An 11,200-nucleotide genomic window follows, 5' to 3' on the forward strand; every position below is an offset into this window, starting at 1 on the left:
TCGGTCACTTCGCCTCTCCAATTATTAGCATATTTATCAGTTCTTTCAAAAATAATCAGAGCCCCAAATCACATCACGAAGCTCATCTTCAATCCAGCACAGCACATGATCTCCTCCATCTCCACCACTTGCATAAATTCCGCCTCTATTCCCTTCCTCTCTTTCGTTTCTGCTGTCTCTTCCTCATCTTCTCCATCCTCGCGCATCCAAGGAGCTTCGTGTGCCCTGTCTGCCTCCTCTTTGCTGTACGGTAAGTTGCAACTTGGGACTTGTTTGGGGATTATTGGAAGGGCACAGGCTTCGACGATTTTGGATATGAATCAACTGATGGTGTTTGGATGCTACGATTGATTGTTCTACGTTGTAGTTTTAGTTCGTACGCGACAATAGTTGCTGCGCCGCTTTGCAAGATTTATTTAAGCTGTTAATTTCGAAGGTCCAGATTGTGCTGCATAATTTTGTTCTTTGTGTGAGAACTGTAGTTGTGGTTAGCTGTAGATGTATTGAAGTGCTGATTTATGATTATGAGTAGATTTTATCCAGCGATTTCGGTAGATTTATGTTCCCCTGATGTTTGGATAAAAGCTACACTGCAACTTAGAGACTAGAGTAGCTTCGGAGAACGGCAAGTTTGACTCAAGCAAGGAATTCATATATACATAATCTGATCATTTGTGGATTAGTTCGGCCACCGTGTACCATTGTAGATTTTTGTGGCCGGAAGCCACAAAAATTGACGGCATCCCATTCACCGAATCTGTTTTGACCCTTCTGGGTTTCTGCTGCATTTGAATTGGGGAGTATCCATTTCATAAGAAAATTAGCTAAATTTGTTATGTGACTCATATTGCTGATGTAAAATTCTGATAATCTCAAATACACTACACAGTGGAGTGTTTCTTTTTGTGTTTGCAACATTGCTTTGGCTTATACTGTGTTATCTGTTCTTTCACCATCTCAGACATGGACAATGGTGGCAGTCCAAGTCTATTTCCACTGCATCGCTGCAAAACCATTCACCTGGTTGGTATCAGTTTGCTACTTCAAGTTTCTGATTGAATTCGGAGAAATTATGAATAAGATGCAATGCTTCATTGGTTTGAAGAACTGTGGATGTTGCCTCTCTCGGATTTTGCTCAAGATTTCTAGCGCTTTGTTGTCTTATTAACCATATATTTAGGTGAGGCATGCTCAAGGTATACACAATGTTGAAGGAGATAAAAACTACAAGGTGTACATGTCTCCTGAATATTTTGATGCCCATCTTACTCAGCTGGGCTGGAGTCAGGTTAGAGAGCAACTATTAGCTTGACAACATACAATAGTGCTACTGCTTTGTTTTCTTGTTATATTAGATATACATATGACCTTCATCTCTTTTATTAGGTAGAAAACCTGCGTAAACATGTTCATTCAAGTGGACTCATCAAAAAAATCGATATGGTCATTACATCTCCCCTGCTAAGGTAGTGTCTCTGGTATAAATAATCCTTTGGTATCTTCAGTTTCATTTAGTTTCTTAATTGGTTTCATTATAATTGCTTTTTTCACTTTTTTCTGTTAACATGACGATGACTGATATGGTTGATAGACTTGCATAACTTTGAACGGAACTAATTCTTGTGACGTATTTTATCGACAATCGCAACAGTCATGTGACTCTTAAATCATAATTTTGCTTGATTCAGTTGCCACATTTGGGGATTGGGTGAGTTGTTTTTTGGAAACATAATTGGCATCCCAGCGGATAACAATTTTATTTTTGTTTCAGTTACAGTTTGAAGTGATGACAATTTGTTTGTCAAAGCACAAAAGCGCATACTGCTGCATAAGAAAAGGGCATATTTAACCTCATATGTCCTTGTCACTTGTGTCTTGCATTAGTGAGGAGAAATGTGGTTTGTTTAACAGTGTCATTACTTTTGGAGCATTAGTTTTTCTTCTTTTCTTTTTTTGCACCTTACCAACTTGGTCGTTTTGTTTGGTTCCTTTTGTAAGACCTACACAATCAATTTTAAACCCAGAACAAAATGAAAGAAAATGACCTGTTAGAATTGTTTTCGTAGTCGGCTCTAGACCTCGTTTCAAGACAGATAGAACACAAACAGAGGAAGCAAACATAACAACAACAATAATAATAACACTCAATATGCTAGCCTAGATCGACCTAGCTCGATCTAAATCTGGGGAACTCCCATCCAAAACTATCACTATTAACTTCAACCACCAAATTTATGGTTGTCTAGCCTTGTTCCCTAAAAGCAAGCTACATCAGAGGTCTCAACATGTCACCTAACAACCACAAATGTAAAACTACAATATTTGTGTATGTGTGATAATCTGTAAGCGTGTGTCCAACTAATTTTACATATGAACTATACCAAATGCATGAGTATGGAATAATGATATCAGGTAAGCATTTTCAATCTTTATATTCCAGAACAACCTTGTTGGATCTTCAAGAAATACATTGGCTACACTCTTCATACGACTTCTTTCCAATGGGAGTCTTTCGGAAGTTTATGAGAAGTGAGAAATAATATTGCTACTTCACCTTTTATAAATATGAAAGAACAATCAAATTCAATCTTATTTGACTTGATAATCTTCTTAGATCTCATTTGGAATGGGAATAGATATAGTTTCCGTATGAAATTATCCAATAAGATTTTCATGTCTTGATATTGATCCATTTTTCTAGTTGATCCACGTATCAAAATCTTGAATCAAATATTTATTTTAGCAAATCAGATATTCAAAATTTTAATTTCTTCTTCATTATCTGCTTCAGTTTGTACCGTGACATTTTCAAACAAGCAATATAACACATAATGTAAAACCAACATATTTTAAGGTCTAACAAACTTTCTTTTTTTGCATTATTTGTGACACAACGTAGAAGTCTTATCTGCAATATTACAACAGTACAATGTAGCATCTTCATAGCATTAAAAATCACCACCCCCAATTGTGGGATCTTATATACACCTTATAAAAGCAATGTCTTTATCACCAGCCGTAAATATCATTGCTCCTCCTAAATCAAACACTAAAAATCAATGGGAAGTTCTTCAGTTCGATCATCCATGTGCCTTCATCAATCAATTGTGGCCTTGTCTTGGTTTAGCAAGAAGTCTTCGAGGAACTTGCTCTGATATCACTTGCTAGAGTGTTTTCTTATGAAAGACCGATCACTTATATGGATGAGTTTATGTAGTCTATTTCAGGCCTTGTTTCAAGACCGAGTATAAAATGCATATGGATAACAGAAACCAAAAAATAAATAATAAATAAGAACATGTGATATATTAATCAAGTTCAATTTAAACTAATCTACATCTAGGGGACTCTTCCAAAACTATTACTAAAAGTTTTGTAGTGCTTTGACATCACTCCCCAACCATCTAGTTTACACAATTCTAGCCTTTTTTTTTTTTTTTTTATGTAAAGACTGCCTACACCAGAGGTCTCATCATAAAACCTAACAACCATTGATGCAAAACGACAATGTATGCGTGTGTATGACAATTTGTAGGTGTTCAAGTTCAATCCATGAACTTCATCCCGAAAAGTATAAAGTTGCAAACTGAATACCGGGATAACTATGAAGAATGTCTTCAATCTTTATAATTCGAAACATCAACCTCCTTGGATTCTTAAGAAATAATAGTTGTGCTCTATATGTGACTTCTTCCTCATAGGCTCCTTCTGAATGAATAGAAAATAATCAGCTTATGTCCAAACTGACCGGAAAACCCACTGTGCACATTTGAGGCGGCTTTACTTGAAGGACACAATTTTCTTATATAATTTTTTTTTTTTTTTTTTTTTTAAATTTTACTTGTTATATTGAACTCTCTGCTCTTAGTGCAATGTGAACTGTTCCTCAAAATATAATATTAACTTCTTGATCTCCTCATTTTCAAATTTTTAACACTAGGATGTATTTTGTCCTTAAAACTGTAGTTGCCACAGCTTCCTGAAACATCTTGGCCCTTGCTTGAGTGATTGGCCCATCAAGCATGGTTGTCACCCTGTGTCACTGTGCTTTCTTTCTGTGAAATCATTGTTTTGAGTGTTATTGTTTCTGGAATCCTTGGTTTGATTACAATGTTATGCTAGGATCATATGTTTTCTGTAATTTATCTGAGGATAATACTACACCAGGGAAACTGTCTTCTATGTAATGTACTTATCCATAGTCTTATGACTTTATGATTTTAATTCGTAGGACTATGCAAACTGCTGTTGGGGTATTTGGAGGTGAGAGCTATACTGATAGTATGGATATTTTACCTCTCATGGTGGCAGATGCAGGAAACAGTGGCCGTGCTGCAATTTCCAGTCTTAATTGCCCGCCTATAGTTGCAGTTGAACTCTGCCGGGAACATTTGGTATGTCTGTTGAAGAAACAGGCTTGATGTAGCTTGTTTTTAGCACTAATGTAATGTGGCTCCTCATCAATATATATGGTCGCTCTTTAGCTGTTAATAACTTTACTCAGTGTTGTTTGTATATAATATTCTTGATAGGGTGCATGTGATGATATGGAAGTCGGAAATCTTGCTAAATGCCTGTGAAGATTGACATATTTTCTAGTGCTGTATGTGAATCAATCACTCATTTTCTATACAACTATAATCTAATTGTTATCTATAATGTACAACTTTATGTCACTTGAAAATAATATATGAGATGAGATGATTGCAGTATATACTATATCTATATGTATGATGCATACTGTTTTGTGCAATCCCTTGTTTTGTTCGTATGTTTTTCTACTTCTCTAGTCCGTTCACATTTCTATATACGTTTTGCATTGTAGAGAATTATCTTCTAGGAATCAATTAAATCAATTTATTGCTAATATCCTGGGGCGCTTTCTGGTCTGGTCATTATTGTAAGCATCTTCTTATTGCATCACTCACATCTCACTATTGCATACCTTTTAAGGATAAGATTTGATAATGGGTTTCCAAATACTGAAATGTTCTTTCCAAGTCTTGTTCTGTAATTTCAACCACTTTATTTGAAGTGAATATTCAGGAGACATGAAAAGTTTACTTTTTCTATGAGCTTCAATGCAGTCCGGACTAGGGGATTCAAGTCAGGTTGGATGCAGAATGATTATGTGTATGATGTGTTGCCTGTTAGTCTCATGAATGATTAAAATACTGCTTGATGAGGGAAATCTAACTTTATATTAGAATTTCACTTCCAAGGAGCTTGCTTACAATTTTTATTTTTCTCTAATTTTCCAGGGTGTTCATCCTTGTGATCAGAGGAGAACCGTTAGCGAGTATAAACGCCTTTTTCCTGCAGTTGATTTTTCCTTGGTAAGCCATATTATTGCTGCTGCATATTTTGGAATTGTGTGCAATTATACCTGAGATCCTTGCCTTTTATTGATTAAAGCATTAAGATTGCCTCCTATTCACCAATTTTAACTTCTCTTCAGATGGAGAGTGATGAGGATAATTTATGGAAGGCTGATATCCGAGAGACCAAGGAGGAGGTTGCTGCCAGGGGAGCCCAGTTCTTGAACTGGTGAGTATCCTTTCCTAATTATGTATCACAAAAACTCGTCAAGGATAAGTAAACAGACAGAAAAACCATATTGAATGATTATTCTTTATTCTTTTTCCTTATTTTAGCTTCAAATATATTTGACTTTCATATTCTATTACATTAATTACCTGCAATTTGGTAACAAAAACAACAGCTTAATCAATTTACTTTTGGTAGATAAAATCCATTATCAAATGCCTTTATTAATTACATTATGTATGTACCTATATCTATATAGTTTACATGGAGCAACATGCATGTACAGAATATACATCTTTGTACTATATTCCGAGTGAGGTTATACATTACCTATTACATTGATACAGGTTATTCACATTGAAAGAGCAGGAAATAGCTGTAGTCACGCACAGTGGATTTTTGTTTCATACACTGGCAGCATTAGGCAATGGCTACCACCCTCTCGTGAAGAAGGAAGTTTGTAGCCAGTAAGTCCTTATCATTTTTATATTCTAACTATTAGGCCAGCATTCTAGCTTTAATAAATTCTGTCTGCTAAGACGTTTGATGATTTGAAGCGTATTGTCTGTTGATCTTGAATTGATGCTGACAGGTTGACTAAACATATAAGCTTTAGGCATAAAATCACATAAAACAATTATCTTATGCCCTTTTACCAAGGGGGAACTTTATAGAGAAAGAAGGAATAGTGTTTATACGATTTTACAATTGAAAACTGAATTCTTCATGTGAACGTGATATAGTATTTTGCCCTGAATTAACTGACTTTTCACTCACTGTTATGTTTTAGCTTTGCTAACTGCGAGCTCCGATCCATGGTTGTAGTGAACAAAAGGTACATCTCTTATCCTTGAATCTGCATCTGATTCTGCATTTCTGCCCCAGCATTACCAGGTATTGAAATGAGTTATTTATTTCTTAGCATGATTAGCTCAGAGCCTTCACCAACCAACTATCCGGGGAAGATCCCAGCTGGCCCTGATTTACCCAGCAGTGATGTTTCTGACAAGGGCGGAGCGAAAGACAGCCACAGCTAATTATGGAAGTGAAAACTATGCCCCGAGTGTTTATTTAGGTGCATCGGTCTGTATGAGCAGTTTCAACTACTATTTCTGGAGCTGTGGCTGTCGCTATGGCTAACCGTGTTGCTTTTAAGTATTGGGGGAAAGGTAAAGAAACCTATTCAGAAAGAATATTGAAAACATTTATGGCCATGGTCTCTTCTTGCCCTGTAATTTGTGATATTTGTCTCATTTTGAATGTCCATTTCATCAGGAGACAAATTTCAGTTAGCTATAATAGATTTTGCACAAAACACATACTGTGGACAAAGCCAGTGAACTTTTGAGATCATTATATGCAATATATAATTGTGCAATATATGCAGCTAAAGACCTAATTGATTGTTCTTTGGTGATCCAATGTAAATATGAGGTATGTGTGCAATTTTTTGCCACTCTCTTCCTTTCCTTGTGTCATAAAGCTCTTCTAGATGAGGACATTCTTGAATCGATATGTGTTGCAGGGCAGTAAGGCATCGTATTCCATCCGGCAACGATATCACATTCCGGCAGTTCGATATTGCCAGCGATCTAAGACAAGAAAATCTTCCGATCCATTCCGGCAGTGCCGTCAGGCCTTCGCAGCTGTGGATCACTAAGCTTTGCAGCGCCGTTGCGTATCTCAAACTCTCCGGCAAATAAGCCAACTCAGGACAATATATGATGCTTAAACTCCGAAGAGCTGTGTGTGTTTCGAATCCATCGGGGAATGAATATAACTTCGGGCAGCAAATTACGGATAAGTGCTCAAGTGCCGTCAGCCGGCGCACATTGCTTGAGAACGATCGTAGTTTCCGGCAATTCTCGATGGTTAAGGCTTTGAGGGAGCTCAAACCTTCTGTTTCATGGCTTGGCAGAAAGGTGAGGCCATGGCAGCCATTGATTTCTAGCAGTTCTAAGCTTTTGAGCTTGTGGATTCCGAGTGGTAAATCGGAGAGCTTTTCACAGCTGACGATGATGAGGGACTTTAGCGCGACGAGTTTCTCCAGTTCAAGAGGCAAAGCGTGAAGATTCTGGCAGTGTCGAATCTCCAGAGACTCGAGCAGATGGTTGTTTTCGAGGAATTTACCCGACAGATGTTCCAACTCAGGGAGATTGTCGATCACAAGGCTTGAAAGAGAGGCTATCCCTTTCATGTAGTCCATGATTCGCGCGTTGCTATGATGAATTGCTAAATGTCGAATGGATTGAAATGTTGGCGCAGCTATAAGCTCGGGGCATTTTTCGAGGATCAAGCTTTCGAGGTGTGCGAAAGGGGCTGCATCAGCGGGGCTCGACCAGTTAATAAGGTGAGGGAAGTCTCGAATTTCCAAATACTTGAGCGAAGGAAATGGTTCGACAGCTCCACCGTAAAATGCCTTGTCGATATGCGTGATGTTATTCATTCCTTGAAGATGGAGTCTCTCGAGGAAAGGAAGATGCCCGAGCTTCGGCAGATACAGACATCGCCGGCAGTTGATCAGCTCGAGTTTTGTTAGATTCGGGAGTTTCCACTCGGCGAATCTTCTCCCGGGATACCCTTTGACAAGGAGGTTCTTGAGATCGACATGGGGCTCGAGGTTCTTGAGGATGATTTCAACGTCGTCTTCATCTTCTTTTAATGATAAACTTAACGATCGAATCGCTGTAGTTCGCCTCGCGGACGTCGACTCCATAGCTACATTGCTGCTTCCCCATTGCAGCTTTAATGACCTCAGATGCTTCTTCGATCTCATGTTCGCCATTTTCGCTTCTTCGGGGGTTCTAACATTCTCCATTTGCTTTATATGCAGCTCGTCGCGAAGATTCAGGAACTGAAGCTGCGCGATGCTTTCGCCGGGCCTTTCTCCGACTATATACACGGGCAATGTTTGGAGTTGGACCAATTTTCCGAGCATCGGAGGCATGTGAGCCAATGCTTCACACCCTGTTATGTTTAGGTGTCTGAGGCTTGTTAGATTAGCCATCTCCAATGGAAGCTCTAAAAGGTTTCGACACGCCGACAGGTTGAGAGTCTGCAGCTTACGGAGGCTGCAGACGGACCGCGGAAGCCGTTGGATTGGGTTGCTCGACAAGTCTAAATACTGTAAGCAGATCAAAGCTCGGATCGACTCATCCAAGCTCTTTACACCGCAGCCACTGTAATCTAGAACGCGTAAGTACACGAAGTTCAGTGGCAAGAACGACGTAGAGTCGTCGGAGTTATAATCCGGAAACATGTAGAGCAGTGTCCTCAGATGAGTCGCTTCGAAGAGCTCGTCGGGGAGAGACGATGGCGCGACTACATTGCGTGCTATCGACAAGTGGTGAATACTTCCGAGGCCGCAGCTAGGAGCAGAATTTTGGCCGAGAATCGCGAAATCATTGCCCCCGATCATCCTCGCAAGATCGTGAAGAAGATCGTGCATTTTGTACAGCGTCGGAGTGCCGTCGTGAACTTGTTGGAAGAAGGAAAGGCTTAGCAAGTCGTCGAAATAGTCGCCGGCAATATCCTCTGGCTCTCTCCCTCCATCCGCCAAAATTAAGCCATGCGCCATCCAAATGTATATCATCTTTTCGCGACAAATCTCGTGATTTTTCGGGAATAAAGCACAGAACGCGAAGCAGCGCTTCAGGTGCGGCTGCAGCGACGAATAACTCAATTTCAGCGCCGGAAGCACGGTGCTCTGGCATTCCTTAAGACGCCATAGCTCGCTGTCTTCGACGGACATCCAGTATTCTCGATTCTTTGACATCAGCAGACCTCCTAGAGTCTTGGCTGCCAATGGAACTCCCCCACACTTGCTGATGATCGCTTTCCCGATCGGGACAAGCTCCCGAGCTTCGCGCTCTTCTCGATGTCTGAACGCCCTCTGTTTGAACAGCCGCCAACAATCGTCGTCGCTGAGTCCTTGCAGTTGGTATATTTTGGTTCCGGTTAATGCAGCAACTTTCGCGCTTCTTGTCGTCACCACGACTCGACTACCTTCGGCGCCGTCGCCAAGCAACTCGCTAAACGTCTCCCATTTTTCGTGATCCTCGTTCCATACATCGTCCAGGACAAGTAGGAATCTCTTGCCGGTTAACGAGTTTTGTAGTTGAGATTGGAGGAGAGACATCGACAATTCACCGATGTCGGGATTCCTCACCCCACAAGACCTGTGTTTGGTTGACTTCATAATAAATAAATAAATGACGGTAATTATTTAAGGTTAATGATAGTTTTTAGGTGAGATGATTATTTAATAACCTGAGTATGTGGATCATCATTTGGTGGACCTCGAAATTCTCGGACACATGAATCCAAATCTTCGAGTCGAAGTGTTGGCTTATAACATCGTCGTTGTACACGAGGCTAGCCAATGTTGTTTTTCCGATTCCGGCGAGGCCGACGATCGAAATCACCGGCACACCGCCGGTGGCGGATTTCCCCTTTTTATCAGGCAATAGGAAGCTTACTACACTGAGCTTATCGTCGTCTCTACCGTAAGCTTTCGATTTATCGACTCTCGGCATCGTCTCTTTACTTCTACGCGGCAAACACAAACTATCCGGCGGCCTTTGCGCCGCCGCTTGCTGGAGATTGAAGCTGAAACCCTCGACTGCAACACGGTCCAATTCTTTCAGCTTGAGTTGGAGCTCGGAGGCGAGATCGGAGAGGTGATCGGAAAGCTTGAAGGGAAAGAAAAATCCGCCGGCGGCCGCCGCCGGGTGGTGGCCGGTGGTGCGGTGGTGCAGAGTTATCTCGACGTGGAGCTCATCCAATAAGTCCTCGGATTCGTAAGCCATATTCTGGAGCTTGGTTAGCCATAGGGCGATGCCTTTCTGTGATTCTTGTTGCTTTTGTGCATCTTCAAGGACGGCTTGAATTTCGGGCAATGAGTGCTGTAATTTTCTGATGTTGTCGTTGAGGTTGTAGAGATGGCCGAACTTGTCGAGGAAGGGGAGAGCCAATTTGTCTATTACGATCTGCAGAAGAGGGCTTAGAATTAGATCCGCCATTGATGAGAGCTTGGAGAACAACGGCGGATGTTAAAGAAGAAGGAAGAGGCTTAAATATATATCAATTGATTAATATATATATGTATGTATGTATGTATATATGAGGTTGATTGTAACGAAGGCCGGAAATGAGGTAATAATAATAGTATTGTATTTGTTTTGTCTGCTTTGAGATGTGATTTCAAGGGTAATTCCAACGGAACTTCTTTTGTCTGAATACTTAGCTTGTTTGTTTTTCTCCAACAACAAGCATGTGTTTCGTTTTGTGTTTTTGATATTTTATTTTTTATTTTTTTTAATGTAAAATATTAAAATTAGGTAAATAATATAAAAATAAAAAATATATATTTCATCTCTTTTAACAAATTATTTATTTTTCATTTTACTCCATCTCATAATAAAATATTATTTTATTATATGTACTATCTATCTACTTAATATTACAAATGTTTTTTCAATTTATAATATATTATATAAATGTCATTATATTTATATAATATCATACTAATAAAGTTTGTTTAATTTTTTTACCTTTATTTATATTATATTCTAATATAATATTAATATTTTTAATATTTCATATTAAAAAAAAACGAATACGTAGATATAAGACGAGCAGGAGTATAATATAT

The 11,200-nt window shown here is 39.3% G+C and overlaps 2 protein-coding genes across 2 annotated transcripts; one reads left to right on the forward strand and one right to left on the reverse strand.

The window, feature by feature from the left end:
• Positions 1-6,933, forward strand: LOC127252462 (phosphoglycerate mutase-like protein 1). The gene is made up of 10 exons (XM_051276644.1): positions 1-250; positions 962-1,023; positions 1,181-1,288; positions 1,387-1,466; positions 4,232-4,394; positions 5,262-5,336; positions 5,459-5,547; positions 5,895-6,014; positions 6,338-6,382; positions 6,470-6,933. Exons 1-10 carry the CDS (start codon positions 106-108, stop codon positions 6,582-6,584), a joined length of 1,002 nt encoding a protein of 333 aa, XP_051132601.1. The 5' UTR covers positions 1-105; the 3' UTR covers positions 6,585-6,933.
• On the reverse strand, positions 6,878-10,649 carry LOC127252453 (putative disease resistance protein RGA3). Its single transcript, XM_051276632.1, has 2 exons — positions 9,817-10,649; positions 6,878-9,725 (listed from the first exon to the last, which is right to left on the reverse strand). The coding sequence occupies exons 1-2, from the start codon at positions 10,566-10,568 to the stop codon at positions 6,935-6,937; spliced, it is 3,543 nt and encodes a 1,180-aa protein (XP_051132589.1). The 5' UTR covers positions 10,569-10,649; the 3' UTR covers positions 6,878-6,934.
• Positions 10,650-11,200: the final 551 nt, after the last annotated feature.

Source organism: Andrographis paniculata, unplaced genomic scaffold, assembly GCF_009805555.1.
Source record: "Andrographis paniculata isolate CXL003 unplaced genomic scaffold, ASM980555v1 Contig12END, whole genome shotgun sequence".
Taxonomy (NCBI): domain Eukaryota; kingdom Viridiplantae; phylum Streptophyta; class Magnoliopsida; order Lamiales; family Acanthaceae; genus Andrographis; species Andrographis paniculata.